We start from the raw sequence: 20,131 nt of genomic DNA, 5'->3' as shown, positions 1-20,131 counted from the left end.
TCTGCTTTACTGCAACGCTTGACTCTGTGCCTGTGCTGTGAGCAGCTCTGGGCTGGGCAGCTGTGGCAGGAGCCAAGGCCAGGCAGTGGTGGGCTCCTGGCATCTTCCAGCAGGGTGCCATGGTGTTTTCCTCTGGCTGGGGTGGGAACGTGGCACCCTGGGAGGAGCACGGGAGGTCTTGGAGGTAAACTGGGATTTCAGGAATGGTGAATCCTAAGGAAACACCAAAGGGGAGGTCAAAATCTGTAAAGTGTTCTGGCTAAAATCAAAGCCTCGCCCTTACTAAGCTCATCTTTGTTGGGTGGGGAGACAGAGAGCAGCTGTCACACCCTCCAGGAGACTGGCCAGGTGTTCACAAGCTTTGTCTTCACTCCTGCTCACATCCCTGGGAATGAACTGCTCTGTCCTGCTCGCTTTCCTCACAGGTAATTTTGAACAGGCCAATGAGGAGCTCAGAGCGATTATCAAAAAAATCTGGAAGCGAACGAGTATGAAGCTTTTGGACCAGGTTATCCCACCTATTGGAGGTATGTCCCCAGGTGTCCCTTCCAGAGGGACAGAGCTGCTCCTGGCCATGGTCCCACTGCTCCAGCCACGGGGATTTTGTGACGGGCAGAATCATCACGTTGGTTTCCTCCCTCCAGATGACGAGGTGACAGTGGGCAAATTCTACGCTACTTTCCTGATCCAGGAGCATTTCAGGAAGTTCATGAAGCGCCAGGAGGAGTATTATGGGTACCGGCCCAAGAAAAACCCTGTGGAGATCCAGGTTGGTGTGTGGGTGGTGCTGGAGGGGAGATTCTTCCTGGAGGCAGGCAGGGAAGGGAAGAGGCTTCCAGGGGACTCGGAGAGCTGCAGGGAGCCTGTGCCTCAGGCCTCTGGAGGTGAGGTGGCCCAGGTGAGCCAGCACCAAACTGGCCATGAGTCCCAGCACTAAGTGGGACCTTGGTGTGCAAGCTGCAGAAAGCAGAGGAGGATTTTGACTCTCTGCTCCACTCACTCCAGTGTAGAGAGGGCTTGGCAGGATCTGGTGCCTCACCAAGTAGCTTTAAGACCTGCAAAGTCCCACCCCAGACCATTGTCTGTGCCAAATGCTGCTTGTCCAAGCCCTTACCCACCTGCTCTGCTCCAATCCCAGGGCCTTGTCCCTGCTCTGCCCTTGGCAGTGTCTGGAGAGCTCCATGTGCCTGGTGTTCTCTCAGCCCTACGGAGCAGCAGGGTCAGCGTGGCTGACTTTGAGTGGGACCACTGCAGTCAGAGAAGCCTGCACAGCAGGCCCAGGGGGTGCTGGCAGAGGATTTCTGTGCCTGCCCAGAAGGCTGGGATGTCCCTGGTCTCTCCTGACTTTACAGGGAGGAAATCACCTGTAGAGATAAAAGACCAGGCTCCAAAGGTGCAAAGGAAAAGATCCATCCCGGATCAGGGATGGAGGCCCAGCCTGTCCTTGGCTGTCACCAGCCCAACCCTCCATCAGGATATTCCTTTTGTGGGACAGCATGAGCCCAGAAACTGAGGGTCAGCTGTGGGACAGCAGCTCAGGAGCAGTGTCACCAAGCACAGGCAGCTGCAGGCTGTGACCCATGGCCTGTCCTTGGCAGGACACCTGGCAGGGGGAGCGTGCCTCACCATGCTTCCCTCTCCAAAGACCAAGGTGAGGGTGGTGGGGTCACCCCAGCCCTGCCTTCCTGTCCCCTCCAGGCTGGGCTGAGGAGCATTGAAGAAGAAGCTGCTCCCGAAATCCATCGGGCCATTTCTGGGGACTTGACTGCAGAGGAGGAGCTGGAAAGAGCCATGGTGGAGGCTGCCCTGGAGGAGGGGATATACAGGGTGAGTGCAGCCCTCGGGGCACAACACAGTCTGTGTCCCACCAGCCCTGATTTCAGAGTGCTGGTGGTGGGTCAGTGTTGATTTCTTTCGGGGTTCTGAAGGTCAGGGTGACCTCAGACATCGTAAAGAGTCTTTGCTTCCCTCGCCCGATGCAGCCAAAGAAGGAGCCTAAAATGCTTCTGATTGTGCTTTCAAGGTTGTTTATTTTCTCTGATCTATGACATTCTTTCTCTGACCTGCTGAGCTCTGCCTAGCAAGGAAGCCATGGTCATCTGACCCCAAGCCTTGGGTGGCTCCCACCTTATATACTCAAAACAACATGTGTATGTTTACAACTTCTTTACCAATTCCTATCACCCATGTTAGACTGTGAATCTCTGCCTTAAAGCAATAGAAAAGTGTCACCATCACACCAAGACATGGAGGACAAGATGAAGGAGAAGAAGGTCAGGACATGCCCAAATTCCTCCATCTTGTACCCCCTTGAATCCCATTCTAAAAATCCCAAAATTCTACTTTTCCACCCTGTGTTAATTCAAATAACACAGTACTCAAACCCTTGTGCCTTGTAATTCCTCATACAAAATTAGCAGCTTTTTCCACAGGCTAAAATCGAAGGCAGAGGTGTTTTTGACTTAATGCCAGGGTCTTTGAGACCCCTGCCAAGGGTCTGGAGACAGCCAGGGCAGCCACGGGGATGTCCTGGACAGGTCAGCTTGGCTGCTGGCACTGGGGGACAGTCTGCAGGGTGTGGGCCACAAGGGTGAGCAGCACTTCTGTCCTTTCTGTGAGCATCAGGACATCCTGGTTGTGTCATCATGGGCAAGCTGCTCCCTGCCTCAGTTTCCCCTCTGTGAAAGGACCCAGCCCATGTGCCTGGCAGGGCTGTGCTGGATATTTACCTGCTGCTTTGGAGGTTCCCACTCACACCTTCTGCCAGGCTCAGGCAGGACAGCTCTGGTGTCACAGGAACCGATTCACTTCCCACTCCCTGGGAGCCTCAGAGACAGCCTGGGCAGCTGTGGGGTTGCAGAGTTCCTTCTGTGTCCAGAGGTGCCACCACCTCAGGCTGTCCCACCTCCTGTCCTGCAGAGGTGGCAGGATTTGTCATGGACTGGCTTATCCCAGTGCTGCTTGTCTTGGTTTGAAAAGCCAGGTGTCTGCTAAGGAAGGCAGGAGCCTTCCTGGAAATGGCAAATGTAAACCCCCTGCCTCCAAATTATTGTCATTTTGAAATTAAGGGGCTCTCAGGCAAAGATATGGGAGTAGGAATTTATTAGGGAAATTAACAATACAAATGTAATAGTACAAAAAATAAAACAACCACTGCCAGAGTCAGAACATGCCCTGAGCCCCTGTGTGTCAGGGAGGTGGCAGCAGCCCCATCCCAGGGTGGCTCAGCCCTCCTGCAGTGCCAGCTGTGCTTCTGCTGGAGCAGGATCCTGCACAAGGGGGGAGTTTTCCTCTGGAGCTCCAGGGCTGGGGGAGATGGGCCTGGGCTCCTCTGGGAATGCAGTGGGGAAGAAAGCTGCTCCTCTGGGAATGCAGTGGGAAGAAAGCTGCTCCTCTGGGAATGCAGTGGGGAGAAAGCTGCTCCTCTGGGAATGCAGTGGGGAGAAAGCTGCTCCTCTGGGAATGCAGGGGGCAAAGGCTGCTGTGCTGGTCCCAGGTCAGATTGGATCCAGGTAGGAATTCTGGGCTCCTCCCCTGGGCAGAGCATCTCCCCATGGGATGATGGAATTTTCTCAGCTGTGCAGGGACACTCACTGGCCATGAACAGAAGATAATTAAGAATTGAAGAGATCTCATGGAGGGAGGATTGGCTGTGGGAGAGATAAAGAAAAGTGCCCAATGAACAGGAGATAACTGCCCCAGCTCAGACAGATGGGAATAGAATGCACACCCCCATTTCCAACCTAAGACACTGCTGCATGGCCATCCACCCTCAGTGCCTCAGTTTCCCCACCTGGGCAGTGAAGCTTTTAGGACCATGTAGTCTGTAAGACCTGAGCAGAGCAATCACTGTTTTGACGTGGGAATGGCCCCAGAGCAGCCTGGAGCTCCAAGCTTCCCCTGATGCCCTCCCTGTTGGTTGCAGAGAACAGGTGGCTTGTTTGGCCAGGTGGACAGCTTCATGGAGCCCAGCAGCCCGCTGCAGCCCCAGGTGGCCAGCCAGAGGCCCCTGCAGTTCACCGAGGTGGGCACTGAGGACCTCGACTCTCCGGTGTTCCTTGATGACTTCCCCCAGGAAGGCAACACCAACATCAACAACGCCAACAGCAGCAGCTGGCTGGAAGGGTAAGGGTGTTCAGCCTCGGTGTGCAGCGAGGAGGGCAGTGCTGGCCCTGCCACTGTCTGCCCTGGAGTTGTCCTGGCAGCTGGCTGCACCCATCCCCATGCTATCCCCATCCCCATCTCACCCCCATCCCCACCCCCATCCCATCCCAGTCTCAGTGCCATGAGCATGGAGGTGGGAGCAGGGCTCCAGGGATTGCAGGAATCTCTTAGAGCCAAGGCCCAGGTTGGGTCACCAGCACGTGCCTGGGCACAGGTAGAAGGGACAAAGATGACCAGTGTAAGAGGATGTACTTAGTCTGGCTTCTTGGGGCCTCCACCCTGCTCATCCATGGCAGTTGTCCCTGCAGCTCTGTCCCCGGGCTGGGCAGGGTGGGGAGGGCGGCACCCCCAGGCAGGGCTGGGCTCAGTGAGTGGTCCCAGCCAGGCTGACCCCCTGCCTGCCCTCCCAGGGTGCAGTATGAGGATGAGGTGCTGAGGAGGACGGCACCAGCAGCATGCAGGCGCCCAGCCCGGGGTGAGTCTGGGCTTTGTTGTTCTTCTGGGGGACTGGGACCAGCCCAGGGCCAGGGCAGGGGGAAGGGGCTGATGGTGGTGGGTGGAAGGAGGAGATGCAGACCCCAGTAGTGCTGAGCACAGCAGGATCTCTCTGGAGAGCTCTGAGGAGACCCTTCTCCCTCCTTCCACCCTTTGAGGTGATGAAACATGGAGACAGTGCCTCAGGTTGGGGGAGCACTGGTCATCTCAGGGCAGCAGGGCCACAAGATCACATTCATTTCCTTAAACAGGGACTTTGGGTGCTGCTGAACTCCTAAATCCTGTTTCCCCCAGTCCAGCAAGCCCAGTCCCATCTCTGTTTGGCATTGCTGTTCTTGCTCGTGTATCCATCTGATGGATGTTGAGATGCTTGAGCGAGTCCAGAGGAGGGCAACAGGGCTGGTGAGGGGTTTGGAACACAGAGCCTGTGAGGAATGACTGAGGGAGCTGGGGGTGCTCAGCCTGGAGAAAAGGAGACTCAGAGGTGACCTTGTCACTCTCCACAGCTCCTGAAAGGTGGCTGTGCTCAGCTGGGGCTGGGCTCTTTCTCCAGGAGCTGACAGAACCAGAGCACAGCCTCAAGCTGTGCCAAGGGAAATTTAGGGTGGATGTTAGGAAGAAGTTTTTTACAGAAAGGGTGACAAAGCTCTGGAATGGTTGCCAGGAGAGGTGGTGGAGTCACCACCCCTGGGTGTGTTTAACAAAGCCTGGATGTGGCACTGGGTGAGTTGAGGTGTTGGGGCTGGGTTGATCGATGATCTTTCAGGTCTCTCCCAACCTGGTGATTCTGTGATGTCCTTACCCTTCCCTCCCACAGAGCACAACCGCCCCATACCCATGGAGAGGCTGAGCAGGAGGCGGGGGGCCCCCTCTGGGGGTCTCTCATCACCAGGGCCACTCCTCCCCCAGCAGGTAAGAGGGACAGTGCGTGTCAAAGGGGACACAGTGTCATGTGGGGGACACAGGTGAACCTCCCTGCCAGCCTGGGAATCCTCCCTGCCATTCTGGCACAGCTGTGCTGGGAAGGAGCCCCTCTCCAGGCTCATTGTGTGAATCCAGCCTTGCTGGAGCTTTTTTCTTGGGTCAGCCTGGAGGTGGAACTGGGCTCCCACCCTGCTGCTGTAGCAGCCACGGGGAGCTCCTTGAAGCTGGAGCAACTGGAAGCACATTCCTCTGGCTGCCCACCTGCCTCCAGAGCCAGGGCAGGCAGAAGGGGTGCACAGATTTGCCCCCACGCTCCCTTTGCTCCCTTTGCCCAGCACGTGCCAGGGCAGGGGCCAGGGCTGGTTCCCAGCTCTCTGTTGACGTGGCCCTGCTGGTCCCATTTTGGGGGTGCTCTGGAGCCAGGAGCTCCAGCAGGATGGCATTGCCTGTCCGGGCACTGGGCAGGGGACAGAACCTGCAGTCCCCACACTAACACGGGAGAGATCTTCCCTGGGCACTGTCCCAGCTCATGTTGCACCTCTGTGCTGCTCTCACCCAGCTGCCCGCAGAAGGTGGCACCGTGACAGGAGCAGCATCCAGCTCAAGGTTCCAGCAGAGAGAAACTGCTGAGCCAGGAACGTCCTCCACCCCAGCCATCACCTTCCTCATCCAGGAGGTAAGGCCAGGGCACAGCTTGGCACAGGGAACAGCAGGGATGGCAGGAAATTCCAGGGATACCATGCTTGTGCCATGACTGGAGACTGGGGGGCACAGCTCAGCCACCAGGACAAGCAGCAGGAGCGTGCCAGCGCAGAGGGCAGAAGGGAGAAGAGGGTGGGTGGGTGCCTGCAGCCAGGGCAGCTCCCCAGGCTGAGCACTTGGCTGGGCTCTCATCCTCTGCACAGGCTCTCATCTCCGGAGGCCTCGGGGCTCTGGCCCAGGACTCGTCGTTCCTCGCAGTGACCAGGGATGAGATGGCAGCCAGCAGCCAGCTGGAGATGGATGAAGTGGAGAAAGCAGCCGTGGAGCTGCTAAAGGGAAGAGAAACACTGCAGGGCACAAAAACTGGCTCTGCCCCTCTGGACACCTCAGCTGTGCCACCAGGCAGGTCCCCAGGGCTCGGTGCAGCTCCCTCCCAGAAGAGCAGCGCTGCCACTCGCCTCTGAGCTGCCCACTGCAGTGCCCAGGGCTCTGTCCCAGGGGTGCAGGAGCAGAGCCACGCTGTTCCTGCTTCTGCCCAGGGTCCTGAGGTACTCTGGCCAGCTGTGGTGTTACTTTTGGGACAGGTCTCTGGGATGCTGGTGCAGAACAGGACAATGCTGTTCCAGCGGGGCCTTGCAAGAGCTGGACAGGTCATTAAAGTGTTCCTGCTGTGTGGCTCTGGGTGCCCCTCCTGTCCTTCCTCTGCCACCCTGCCTGCACAGCCAGGGGAGGGGGGTGAAAATGCGACACCACGTGTAACCAGAGCTGGCAGTGATTCACGTGGCAGCCTCCAGTCCAGTCATTTTGAGGTTGCCAGGCTCTGGGGATCTCCTGAAATCCCAGCAGCTGGACCCTGCATCCTCGTGTCTCTGCTGGAGCCTGCAGCCTCCTGCCTGCAGCTAACTCTGGCCTGTGAGGAGATGTGCCAGGGGCTGGGCAGCAGAATGGGGCCTGGGGCCTTCTTGGGCTTCTTGGGCTCCCTGTCCCAACTGTGTCTGAAACTGGGGATGGGCAGAGGTGTGAAAGCATGTTCAGGCCAGGGCAGCAGCCCTGGGGCTGGCCAGGAGGAGAGCTGGACGCTGTGGTGCCATTTCTGCCCCTCCCACTCTCTCCACACTGCGTTTTTGGGGTCAGGCACCCATCCCAGTCCCCGGGAAGGTCTCGTTCCACCCATGGCATCCATCCCACAGCTCAGGGGGGCACGGGCCAGGAGGGTGTGGAGCTGCTCCTGCCATGCTCCCAGCATTGCTGTGCTGCTGCTGAGCAGCACCCGAGGTTGTTCCTCTCTGGGCTGCCCAGGGGGCCCACAGTGCCCCCCATGGGACTGGGGTGCTGAGTTATGGGGCAGCCCCATCTGCCAGCTGAGCTCTTCAGTGGGATCCCGCTCCCCAGAGCCCCCAGCCCGGCCTAACTGGGAACTGGGGGGCTCTTGATCACCTAATATATATTAAAATGCAGAGAGTGGATGGGTCCCAGGGGAGGAGCCGATCAATGAGCCAGCCTGCTCCCCAGCACGGCTTTTATTGAGGCAGTGAAGGGAACTGCCTGAGTTCCAGCTGCAGCCTGAGCACCAGAGCCTGGCTGGTGCCTGCCCGTGGCAGCACAGCAGAGATGCATGGTGTGGGGAAACTGGGCATCCCTTCCTCTTGCTCCTTGGACACTCACACCCTCCCACACACCTCTGGTGGGGGTGCACGGGGCTGGCAGTTCGGCTCTGGCACTGTTCTGCCAGGGGGGGTCAAGGACAGCCTGGGGTGAGTGGTCGTGGTCTCCTGGTGGGTTTAGGGAGATGCAGGACTGCATGTATCGCTTGCCAAGACATGGGGGTGGTCACTGGAGACTCTAAACGTAACAGGTGACACTATGGTGGGGACAATGGCACCGTGCTGGGGGCTCTGCACCTCTGCTGCTGTCTGGGGATGCACAGAGCATGGTTTGCTCTGTCCGAGGTTTGTGTGTGGGGTGTCTTAAGCTGATCCTGGCTGAACTGGGGACAGGTGTGATTTGTGGTACAGCCACATGTGGGTGGGAGGAGGAAGAGAGAAACATCATGGCACAGTCACTGCCCCTCTCTGCCTGGAGCTTCAGTGGGGAAGAGCCCGGCCTCAGGAAAGCCAGCAGCTCAGGGTGGGACCTGCTCCATGTACCAGGTGTCCTTGCAAAGTGGGACAAAGAAAGAGGAATACCAGCTCCTGACAGCCCTGCAGGAAGCCAGACAGGCCAGGTCCTGCTGAGCCATGACTCTGTACCAGCATACAGTGTGCTGGGCCTTACCCATGCCAGCAGAGCTGAGGAGCTCCTGCAGGATGCAGAGTCTGTGCACAAATGGTGGTCCTGGCACCTGGGGAGGGGCAAACATGGGCACGGGGTGAGGGGACCCAGACTGCAGAGCAGAGGGCAGGTGCTGGGCTCTATGCTGGGCACAGCACTGCCTCCCTAGCCATGGCCACCAGCTGCTCGCCACCAGTGCTGGCGTGTCCTGGCTGTCCCTCTCCCAGGATACAGCCTGGACTCCTCAAAAGAAACCTCCCAGTGCCTCAGTTTGCCCTTGGGCTCCATGGCTGTCTGCCCTGGCAGTGACACCAGCCTGCAGAGCTGGCAGTCAGTCCCCTGCAGGTCCCACCCTGCTGCAAGATGCTTTCCCCTGCAGAGTCTTCCCGGGGAAGCGCTGGCACGGCCTGGTACAGCCCGGTACAGCCCGGTACATCCCGGGGAAGCGCTGGCACAGCCGGTACAGCCCGGTACAGCCCCGGTACACCCCCGGTACATCCCGGGGAAGCGCTGGCACAGCCCCGGTACAGCCCGGTACAGCCCGGTACAGCCCGGGGAAGCGCTGGCACAGCTGGTACAGCCCCGGTACAGCCCCGGTAAAGCCCCGGTACAGCCCGGGGAAGTGCTGGCACAGCCCGGTACATCCCGGGGAAGCGCTGGCACAGCCGGTACATCCCGGGGAAGCGCTGGCACAGCCCGGTACAACCCGGTACAGCCCGGAGAAGCGCTGGCACAGCCGGTACAGCCCCGGTACAACCCGGCACAGCTCGGTACAGCCCCGGTACAGCCCCGGTACAGCCCCGGTACAGCCCCGGTACAGCCCGGAGAAGCGCTGGCACAGCCGGTATAGCCCCGGTACATCCCGGTACAGCCCCGGTACATCCCGCAGCGGCGCAGGAGGCAGCGGGGCCCTGACCCGGCAGAGGGCAGCAGGGGCTGACGAGTGTGAGTGTGAATGTGAGCTGTGTCCGTGTGTCCGTGTCCGTGTGTCCGTGCCCGTGTCCCTTTGTCCCTGTCCGCATGCCCCTGTACCCGTGTGTCCCTGTCTGTGTGTCCCTGTGTGTCCGTGTGTCCCTGTGTGCCGGTGTGTCCCTGTGCCTGTGTCCATGTGTCTGTGTGTCCCTGTGTGTCCGTGTGTCCCTGTGTGCCGGTGTGTCCCTGTGCCTGTGTCCATGTGTCTGTGTGTCCCTGTGTGTCCCTGTGTGTCCGTGTGTCCCTGTGCCTGTGTCCATGTGTCCATGTGTCCCTGTGTGTCCGTGTGTCCCTGTGTGTCCGTGTGTCCCTGTGCCTGTGTCCATGTGTCCGTGTCTCCCTGTGTGCCCGTGTGTCCCTGTGTCTGTGTCCGTGTGTCCGTGTGTCCCTGTCCGTGTGTCCCTGTCCGTGTGTCCCTGTCCGTGTGTCTGTGTGTCCATGTATCCGTGTGTCCCTGTGTGTCTATGTATCTGTGTGTCCCTGTCCCTGTGTCCGTGTGTCCCTGTGTCCCTGTCTGTGTATCCGTGTGTCCCTATCCCTGTCCGTGTGTCCCTGTGTCCCCCCGTGTCCCTATCCCTGTCCGTGTGTCCATGTCCCTGTGTCCCTGTCCGTGTATCCGTGTGTCCCCATCCCTGTCCGTGTCCCTGTCCGTGTGTCCCTGTCCGTGTGTCCGTGTGTCCCTATATCCCTGTGTCCGTGTGTCCCCACCCCTGTCCGTATGTCCGTGTGTCCCTATCCCTGTCCGTGTGTCCGTGTGTTCGTGTGTCCCCACCCCTGTCAGTGTGTCCGTGTGTCCCCATCCCTGTCCGTGTCCGTGTGTCCCTGTATACCTGTATCCCTGTATCCCTGTATCCCTGTATCCCTGTGTCCCTGTGTCCCCATCCCTGTCCGTGTGTCCGTGTCCGTGTCCCGCTCCCTCCGCGCTCTCGGTCCGGCCCTGGGGGCGTGTCCCGCCCGGGCCCCGCCCCGCACCTGGCCCGGCCCCGCCCCTCCGGCCCGCGGATGCTCCGGGGCAGCGGCGGCGGCGCCGCGCGGGGCCATGGCGGCCCCGGACAGCTGCGTCAAGGTGGCCGTGAGGTGAGTGCGGGACCGGCGCTTCCCGCGGGCCGGGCCGCGCCTCCCGGGGGCGCGGGGCTCGCTGCGCCCGGCACCGGTACCGAAAGGCGGGGCGGGCGCGGCCGCTGCGGTGCGAGGCGGGGGTCGCTGTGTGCCCGCTCGGCTCCGTCCCCCGCCCCGGGGCAGTGAGACCCCGCCGGGCCGGCCTCTGCCGCACCCGCACGGGCCCGCCGCTCTCCTCCCCACCCCCCGCTCCGCACCGGTTCGGGATGTCCGCCCCTCTCCCACCGCCCCCGCCGCCCGCCATCCCCCGTGGCCGGCGGAGGGCGAGGCCGGGACCCCCGGCTCCTCCACCTGCCGAGCCGGCGGGCGCCCCGCCCGGGCAGCTCCGGCTGCTGCGGGGTGGGTTCGGCCGTCCGGAGTGCCACCAGGGTGGTGGGCATTGTGGGGGCTCCCTGCCCGCCCCCGCTGGGCGCTGGGAAGCGATGCGGTATCGGTGTCCTTTGTGCTGGGAACAATGCGCCTGCAGACCCCGCACCTCACGGAGGAGCTGCTGGCCGCCTCGGAGCCCGCCGGGGCTGGGGGGCTGCGGGAGCTCGGGGGACGTGGGCCGGGCGAGGCCGAGCCCCGCGGGAACGGTGACACCCCCTGTGTCACCCTGGTCTTTGTGAGCGCCATGGCCGGCCCGGTGCGCGGTGGCGGGGCTCTGCCGCTCCTGCCCCTCGGGAGGAAGGAGTCCCCGCCGAGAGAGGGGATCCGAATCCCACGGAGCGACAACGCGGGACCCTGCCCGGCCCGGGACCCTGCCCGGCCGGAGCCACCGTCCCGCGGGGAAGGGACCGGCCGGCCCCGCTCGCCCCGTGCCTGTGCCGGAGCACTCGCATCTGCCGGGCCCGTGGTGGCGGTGGAGCGGGTGGGACCCCGTGGGAGCCCGGCCCGCAGCCCGTCCCGGCCGGCCGGACACCCGGTGCCTCCCCGCTCCGTGCCCCGTGGCCCCGCCGGCACGGGCAGTGCGGGCTGGCGGCGGCGGGGACGCGCCGGGGCTCGGGGGGCACTGCCCGCGCCCTGCCCGGTCGGAGCGGGAGCACAAAAGATGCTGCTGGTGCAGCGGCAGCGATGGAGGGAGAGCGGGTGGGTGTGGGGCTGTGTGTGCGTGTGCACGCCGATGTGCAGGGCTGTGTGTGCGTGTGCACGCGTGTGTGTGCACCGCGACACCTCCCAGCTCCCCCTGCCCCTCCATCCTGCTCGCCCTGGCAGCAGCCGGAGGGGATTTTTTGCCATTCTGCTCTGGAAAGGCCGAGGGTCGAGGCCAGGCTTTGGCTGCGAAGGATGGGGGAGCTGCAGGAGTGACGGCAGCCCCGCTGCGGCTGCTGCTGGGGTGGCTGCACAGGGGCAGGGGGCTGTGCCAAGATAGAGCGTCTGTGCCGGGACACTGACCCTGGAACCGAGTTAATGCCGACCACGGGGGTGGGGATTTCCTCCTGGTCGGACTCTTCCCGTCTCCATCCTGCATTTCTCTCGAGATGATGCCTTTGAGCAGCATCCCGGAGATGGGGTGGGTGCCCCGCGGCATGGCGGCTGTGGAGTCCTTTCTGCGGGGCTCTCCTCATCCCTCGGGTCCCTTCCAGCAGTGGCTCCCGGGCTGGTGGCTCCGGGACCGCAGCGGGGAGGTGGCGGGGCTATGCAGCACTGCAGTGGGGCTGGGGCGGTCAGAGTGAGGATCCAGGGAGGGGGGAGAGCTCCAACCCTCCTGCACCCCGTCCTTGAGGGAGTGAGCCAAAATCCCGCTCAGAGCGGCTGCTGAGAGCCGGGGACACGGGGGGCTGGAGGTGAGGCGGGAGGACAAAGGAGCAGGGCTGGGATCGAGGAGGCTGCAAAACAAAGCCGTCAGGTTGTGACGCCGTGCAGGAAGGTGGTTCTGATGCTGAGCTGAGTGTGCAAGCGCTGAACTGCTCTCCCTGCAGACCACCCACCTTTCCTGCCACAGCATCCCCCGGGGGCTGGGGCTGGGTCCCCTCCTGTCCTGGACTTGGAGCAGAGCGAGGTTTTCCTTTGTCAGTGCTGGTGACACCCTGCCGGTGGAGCAGCCAGGCTGCAGGATTCTCTAAGACCCTTGAAGTAAACCTGCCCCGGATCTTACCTCTCTCAGCCATCAGAGCACAGAGGAGATTGAATGTTTCTGGGATGCAGCAGGACACGGATCAAAGCTCCCCTTTTGTCCCTTGATAATAACATGAATGGGCCAGCTGTGCTGTTTCTTTGGGGTCTCTGTGTCTGTGCTGCTGGTGGGAGGGAGGTGGAACCTGGGGAAGGGCCGAGGACCCTGGATGGTTGGTGGTGTTGCTGTCACAGCCCTCAGGATCCATCTCTGTGGTCCCACAGAGCCTTGGGGTGGGAGGAGTAGGGACAGTTGAACAGAGATGCTGGATCTGTGCATCCCAGGTCCTGCTGATTGCCTTGGTCTGGCGGGAGAAGGCAGGAGAGGTGCTGTGGTGTTTCACTGCCAGCCTCACAGTCTCCCATCCTCTCCTTGAGACCCTGGTGTGCCCCGTTTGCACTGGGCTCCAAAGAACGGGGGTGCTGAGCTGTGGGGACATGACTTAGGCTTCCCACGTGCTGGGAGGGAAGTGGCCGGTACCTGCGGCAGCGCTGCTCTCAGCAGGAGGAAATGCAGGCCCAGCAGCTCCTCCTGGCCCAGGGGCTGATTTGTTCCTGTACCTTGTACCTGCAGCTCAGACCTGCAGTGGTTGCAAGGGCAGGGCTGGGTCCTGCCCTGGCCCTGGCCCTCCCTGCCAGCAGGGTCTGCCTTTGCTTGTCCCTTAGTGTGACTTGTGAGTGTCACTGTGTCTCCTGAGGCAGGTTCTGAGTGTCACTGTGTCTCCCGGGGCAGTTCTGAGTGTCACTGTGTTTCCTGGGGCAGGTTCTGAGTGTCACTGTGTCTCCTGAGTGTCACTGTGTCTCCTGGGGCTGGTTCTGAGTGTCACTGTGTCTCCTGGGGCAGTTCCGAGTGTCACTGTGTCTCCTGAGTGTCACTGTGTCTCCTGGGGCAGTTCTGAGTGTCACTCTGTTTCCTGGGGCAGGTTCTGAGTGTCACTGTGTCTCCTGAGTGTCACTATGTCTCTTCTCAGTGTCACTGTGTCTCCTGGGGCCGGCAGGGCCGGGCTGTGGCTCTCCAGGCCCTGCTGGGCTAGCGGTGTCTGCAGGAGCTGCCTCCTGCCCGGTGCTGCTGGCAGGACCTGGGGCTGATGCTCCTCAGGCAGCAGCTGCTGCTCCTCCTTGTAGGTCACCTTCAAACGATGTGGCTGCAATGCAGCCGGAGCAGCAGCTCCCCACTCTGTCCAGAAGCACAGAACCTCCTTGGTTGGAAGCTTGGCACAGAAATTGGGGGCTTGTGCCCCCCAGCAGCCCCCTCCAGGTGCTGCCAGCCCCTGCAGCCGCTGAGCCGGGCAGTGGGACGGGCTGTGCCTGCAGGAAGCAGAGCTCAGCGCAGCAGTTCTGCAGTGTCAGGAAGGGCTGATGGCATCTATCGACCCCCGAAGCCATTAAACTGCTTGGCTGGAGGCCTGAGTGGCCTGGCTGGCTGCAGAGCTGCTCCCTGAGGGCACCTCCAAACTGGCTGGAGAGGGAGCAGCATCCCCTGTGCCAGAGCTGCCATGGCACTGAGCATGCCTGGCCTGCTGAGGAGACGCAGGAAACGGAGCTTGTGAAATTGGGGAAGGAAGTTGAGTCGTATTTCAAGTTTATTTAAACTCTGCAACCTCCAGTGCTCTGCTGCTCTCGTGGCTGCCCCTGCTGCGATGCTCTGTGGCCCACAGCAGAGCCCATTGCTGGCTGGTGCCTGGGGAGGGACTCCCAGCTCCTCCTGGAGTCCCCCTCCCATCATCATCTTACACCCTCGGGGGTGCTCCAAAGGCCTGGAGGTGGGATCAGCTGGGCTCCAGCCCTGCCAGGGTCCTGGCATCTCCAGTGCCCTATGGCAGATCAGCCCTGCCAGGGTCCTGGCATCTCCAGTGCCCCGTGGCTGGGGCTCTCTGCCTGCTGGGATGCTTTCTGTGAGCCCAAAGTGTCTGGCACGGGCTGGGGTCACTCAGCGAGGAACTGAAGTTGCAGCGCTTCCCCATCAGCTGTTCTGGGGTGGATTTGGATCCAGGGGAAAGGTGGTGTGCAGTGTCAGTGCTGCCCAAGGGCTCCCGCGGGGAGAGGGAGGGTGCAGCCCTGGTACCTGCTGCCCACCCTCCCCTGCTGCTCCTGGGGGGGCACTGGCTGCTGCCAGCTTTGGCTGGCACTGGCCTGGCTTTGCTCGGCTGTGTGCAGGGAGATAAGGCCATCGATTCCAGCCCAAGGCGGGGATGTGACTGTCTCCTGGAGGGGGAGGGGAGGGGGGAGGGGAGCAGCCCATCCCGGTGCTGGGCAGGGCCCTGGGGTGCTCTGTCTCCCACTGCAGGGTCGGGGGCAGCCCTGGTGCTGGAAGGAGAGATCTCAGGGGGCTGCTGTATCCTCAGGGTGCTGGGCTGGCAAACCCAGCCCCTTTCTCTGCACCCTTTGCACCTGCTGAGGGCAGCTCAGCCATGGCAGAGGGCCCCTGCCCCTTCCTGTGGGTGTTTTGCTGCTGGGCTGAAGCCACCAGACCCGCTGTTTTCACTCTGGGGCTTTGCAGCCTGCTGTGGCTCGGGGCTGTGTGTGCCAAGAGCAGGGGGACAGGGGCTCCCCAGCCTGGAGGGAGCTTTTGGGGGCCACGCTGGGCTCTGGGGGTGCTGTGTGCACGCAGGGGGCTCCGTGCCTGCCTTCAGCCAGGCACTCAGTCGGCTTCTACAGCGGAAATGTTCAAAAGCGGAGCAGGGCTGCACCCCCGGATGCGCCAGCGCCCACAGCAGGGCAGCCTGGGCAGCCTGGGGAGGGTTTGGTGCCCACCCATCACCCGTGGCAGGGCATTTAGCTGAGCACCTGCAGCCTCAGGAGCTCGGGATCAGTCGAGGATGGAGGGAGGCAGCTGCTGCCTCAGCAGTGAAATTGGAGGCAGGAGAAAACTGCCGATGGAGGCCCAAACAAAGCTGTCAGGAACATGGCTCCTGGCCCTGGGGAGGGAAGGCGATACCCTCTGTGAGGATACCCAGAGGCAGCCGGGCCGGGGCTGTGCTGCTGCTCCTGCCGGGGCTGGGGCTGGGGCTGGCCCCGCTGCTCCCACGGGGCTCTTTGGGGCTGGCCCCGCTGCTCCCACGGGGCTCTTTGCTGTCACAACACTTTGTGCCACCGCTTAAACAGCCGCGGGTTTGGGATGTGCCGGATCGTGAGCACAGCTGCCGTGGGGCTCTGCTGCTGCAGGTCAGTCTGCAGGGCTTCCCCTGCACCCTGGGCACCGGCTGATGGCTTTTACTTGGCCTTGGTGGAGGGCACAGTCACTGGCACTGCCTGCCACCCCTTCCCTCTCTGGGCAGGGCAGGAGCCAGCCCAGCGCTGCCCTGCTGTGTGCCCGTGTCCCTGCGCTGCTGTGGGGTGCAGGCTGGGAATCTGCCCCTCTGCTCTCTCCGTATGGATGCCACACAGTCAGTGCCCCCTCTGCCAGGGCAGGGCTCAGAGCTGAGCCCCAGGACTGGGGATTCCCTTTGGACTGGGGGATTGATTCCCTTTGGACTGGGGGATTCCCTTTGGAGCCTGATGTGGGTGGGGAAGATTTCTTGCCACAGCTCGCTGTGCTGCAGCCTGGTGCCAAGCTCCCCTGTGCTGCTGCCCTGTGGGGCTGTGGGCACCTCCCTGCCCGCTGCCCATGCCCAGCTTTGGCAGTGAGATGTTGCCATCCCTGCTCTGCATCTCCTGTCCTGGTGGCCAAGGGCTTGGCATTTATTTATTTCTATTTATTTTTATTTAATTAACTTCTTTTTGTATAAAAATTATATCTATTTATTCTATATACAAGTATGCATATTTTTATATATTTATTTTTAGCAATTTATTTTTTAAACAATATAAATAATTATCGATAAATAATAATATAATATAATGTAATGTAATATAATGCAATGTAATATAATGTAATATATAATATAATATAATATAATATAATATAATATAATATAATATAATATAATATAATATAATATAATATAATATAATATAATATAATATAATATAAATTATATATAAAACGATTATATTTATAAAGTAATATATTTATTATTAATAAATATATTATCCAATATATTTATAAATAAGAAATATATTATCCATATCCCTTTATATACACTTATTTATTGATATTTATTTATTTCTATCCCCTTATTTGTATTTTGGAGAGGGGCTGGAGAGGCACCTCTTTTGTAGCACCTACTCCCATGTGCTCTGGTGCTCCTGGTGGGCTCTGGGGCTGCAGAATCTCCTGCCAGGGTCAGGCTGTTGTTTCCCCAGTGGCAGCTGGGGTGCACTGGGAGTGGCAGCACGCTGGCTCTGGGCATGGGCACAGCACCTGGAGCTGGGGTGGGAGTGGGACGTGGGGACCTTGCAGGGCGCCTGGGAGAGGGAGAGGTCCTGGGGGTGGGATTTGCTGAGCTGGGAGGAAATGGCAGTCTCAGAGCTGGGTGGGAAGTGTGTCCCTCTGTCCCCTGGGGGTTCTGTGCTTGGTGGGATCAGTGCTGGCCTGGCAGCCCCAGGTGAGTTCTGCTTTCCTTGAACTCCCCATTAGCTCCATCCTGCTGCTGAGGCGGTGGGTTTGGGGCTGGAGGGGACTTGGGGCCCTGCTGGGGCGTGTGGCACATGGGATGTGCTGTCACACGTGTGTTCCCACCCCACCTGGGGCTGGTGGCTGTGCTGGGTCTGTTGTGTGCAGACATCCCCTGGTGCTCCCCTGGGGCTGATCCCAGCCTGAGCTAAGGTCACTTAGGGGGTGAAGCTGGAGTCCAGGGAGATCCCAAACTGGTCTGGCTCTGCTCCCCTCTGGGCTGAGGGGAGGAGGGTCCCTGCAGGTCCCCACATCCCCTGGGCCCTGCTGTCCCTGCCATGGGGTGGGTGTCCCTCCCTGGGGCCGGGTGTCCCTGCCATGGAGTGGGTGTCCCTGCTGCCCCTCCCTGGGGCTGGGTGTCCCTGCCATGGGGCCGGGTGTCCCTGCTGCCCCTGCCATGGGGCTGGGTGTCCCTGCCATGGGGCTGGGTGTCCCTGCTGTCCCTCCCTGGGGCTGGGTGTCCCTGCCATGGGGTGGGTGTCCCTGCTGTCCCTGCTGCTGGCTGTGCAGTCCCTCACCCTGCTGTGCTCCCGGCACGGAGCAGATGGTGCAGCTCACAGCCTGGTGCTCCTGCCACAGCTAATGAGCAGCACATGCTGCCTGCCACGGCCTGATTTAAAGGTTTCCCTAAGCCTGGGAAAGTCTGCAGTGGTGGGATTAGGGGGAGCCCCGGGGGCTCTGGGGTGCCAGGCAGGCTTGCCCTGCTCAGGAGCAGGCTGGGTGGTGTTGGGGTGGGTTTCCCTGGGGGATGGATGTAGAGGAAGGTCCCTGCTTTGGGCTGTGCCCAGCGGGGCTCTGGGTGCACCCAGGCCTGTGGGGTGCCCAGGCTGCCCAGGAGCTCGTCTTGGCCCGGTGCTGATCCAGCTGTGCCCTGGCAGGGTTTGTCTGGGGCACGGTGGCACGGGGGGCTCTGTGCTGTGCCTGCTGCTCTGGGAGCTGCCTGCCTATATCTCTTAATTGGACTGTTTGCTGACCAGACCTGGCAGTCTCTGGGGAGCCTGATTCAATTTTCTCTGATTGCTAAGCCACTTCCCTGCCGTGGTAATTAAATGCTGAACTTTGTCTTGGTTTGTGTCCAATATAACCTGTGTGCAGAGAGGCAGCCCTTGGCAGCCAGCCCTCTCCCTGCTCCCCATGCTCAGGGAGAATGGGGCTCGGAAAAGTCTCCTATGGGATCTGGGCAGCCACTGGGGAGGGCAGGCAGCCCCATCCATGCTTGAGGTGTGGGAAAACCTGGAGCACTTTGTTCTGATCCTGCCCTGGGGAGCTGCTTGGCCAAGCTGAGCGCCCCACACGCCTCCTCACCTGCTGGCTCTGTGGTGCCTGGGCTCTCCTTGGCCCGTGGGATGTCCTGGGAGAGCACTGGGGGATGAGAGAGCTGCTCCTGGCTGAGCTGGCTGATGGTGGGGTCACAGGGCAGAGCAGGGGTGAAGCTGGGGAGCAGAGAGGGCAGCGAGGCTGGCAGGGCTGTGGGGAGGTGCTCCTGCAGCTCTGAGGGGGCTGGGGACACTGGGAGCAGAGATGGGGCATGGGAGGAGTGGGGATGGGAGCAGGGCAAGCATGGGGATGTGGGGATGGAGCAGGGCAAGCACTGGGATGTGGGGATGTGGGGATGGGAGCAGGGCAGGCACAGGGATGTGGGGATGGGAGCAGGGCAGGCACTGGGATGTGGGGATGTGGGGATGGGAGCAGGGCAGGCACTGGGATGTGGGGATGTGGGGATGGGAGCAGGGCAGGCACTGGGATGTGGCGATGGGAGCAGGGCAGACACTGGGATGTGGGGATGTGGGGATGGGAGCAGGGCAGGCATGGGAATGTGGGGATGGGAGCAGGGCAGGCATGGGGATGTGGGGATGGGAGCAGGGCAGGCACTGGGATGTGGGGATGGGAGCAGGGCAGGCACTGGGATGTGGGGATGGGAGCAGGGCAGGCACGGGGATGTGGGGATGGGAGCAGGGATGTGGGAATGGGAGCAGGGCAGGCACAGGGATGTGGGGATGTGGGGATGGGAGCAGGGCAGGCACTGGGATGTGGGGATGGGAGCAGGGCAGGCACTGGGATTTGGGGATGGGAGCAGGGCAAGCTCAGGGATGTGGGGATGGGAGCAGGGTGAATTCAAGGTCATGTGGGGGGGGGAATGGGGTGAATGCAGATGAAGTGGGGCGTGGGGTGAGCACAGGTGATGTGGGAACAGAGACAGGAGCCTGATGCAGGCAGTGTGGGGAGAGGAGCCAGGTGCTGCCTGGGCTTGCCCACCTGTCCTGACAGGCTGCCAGAGCTGGGCTGTGCCCTGGTGGGCTCTGCCAGCTGCAGCTCTGCCAGCCCACAGCAGCTGATGCCTGCGGCTGTGTGAGGGGCAGTGCCTCAGCAGCATTGCACTGGGTAGCCTTGCCCCTCTGCAGACAAGTTGGACAGGAGGTGGTGGCTTTGAGCATCTGGGGCCTGGCACAGAGAGGGAAAATCCCACGGAGCTCTTCCACCCATCACTCTCCAGCTCTTTGGCTCTGCTCCCTGGGCAGCCAGCCCTTCCTGGCTGGGCAGCCTCCTTGGGAGGGAAGAGGAAGAGCTCTTTGTAGGATCTGCAGGCAGCTTGCAGAGAGGTCTTGGAGGGACAGGAGCTCTTTGTGATCCCCCAGTCTGTGAGCAGCTGCCCTACAGCCTCCTGACAGCGCTGGGAAATGTCAGAGGGTGTGTGTGCTCAGGCTCCCTGGGAGGTGGAACAGCCCCTGTGTGACACGGGTGATCCTGGGGGATGGATCTGGGTCCCTCTGCCCCCGCACCAGGGCAGTGTGTGCCCACGGGCAGTCTGGGCTGGGGCTGTCGGGGCTCTGGCTC

At 61.1% G+C, this 20,131-nt stretch overlaps 2 protein-coding genes and 1 long non-coding RNA gene across 7 annotated transcripts in view; all 3 read left to right on the top strand.

Moving 5' to 3' along the window:
* Positions 1-6,960, top strand: part of CACNA1S (calcium voltage-gated channel subunit alpha1 S) — a 54,147-nt gene extending 47,187 nt beyond the window's left edge. The window contains exons 37-44 of the mRNA XM_030292034.4: positions 426-527; positions 645-769; positions 1,699-1,827; positions 3,926-4,125; positions 4,575-4,639; positions 5,477-5,571; positions 6,143-6,259; positions 6,489-6,960. Coding sequence (XP_030147894.4) covers positions 426-527; positions 645-769; positions 1,699-1,827; positions 3,926-4,125; positions 4,575-4,639; positions 5,477-5,571; positions 6,143-6,259; positions 6,489-6,749 — 1,094 coding nt within the window. The 3' untranslated portion in view covers positions 6,750-6,960. The remainder of the gene's footprint in view (positions 1-425; positions 528-644; positions 770-1,698; positions 1,828-3,925; positions 4,126-4,574; positions 4,640-5,476; positions 5,572-6,142; positions 6,260-6,488) is intronic.
* Positions 6,961-10,490: 3,530 nt separating this feature from the next.
* Positions 10,491-20,131, top strand: part of KIF21B (kinesin family member 21B) — a 50,496-nt gene continuing 40,855 nt past the window's right edge. For all 5 annotated transcript variants that reach the window (XR_003963843.4, XM_030291865.4, XM_030291863.4 and 2 more), the window contains exon 1: positions 10,491-10,605. Coding sequence is in view for 4 of the 5 variants with exons in the window: in XM_030291865.4 (XP_030147725.4) it covers positions 10,568-10,605 (38 nt within the window). In the remaining variant the exon portion in view is untranslated. The remainder of the gene's footprint in view (positions 10,606-20,131) is intronic.
* Positions 10,621-12,841, top strand: LOC140680673 (uncharacterized). Its single transcript, XR_012052030.1, has 2 exons — positions 10,621-12,139; positions 12,644-12,841. It is a non-coding gene; the product is annotated as an uncharacterized lncRNA (long non-coding RNA).

This window comes from Taeniopygia guttata, chromosome 26 (assembly GCF_048771995.1).
Source record: "Taeniopygia guttata chromosome 26, bTaeGut7.mat, whole genome shotgun sequence".
Classification (NCBI taxonomy): Eukaryota; Metazoa; Chordata; class Aves; order Passeriformes; family Estrildidae; genus Taeniopygia; species Taeniopygia guttata.
This window is presented reverse-complemented; position numbering and strand designations above follow the sequence as displayed.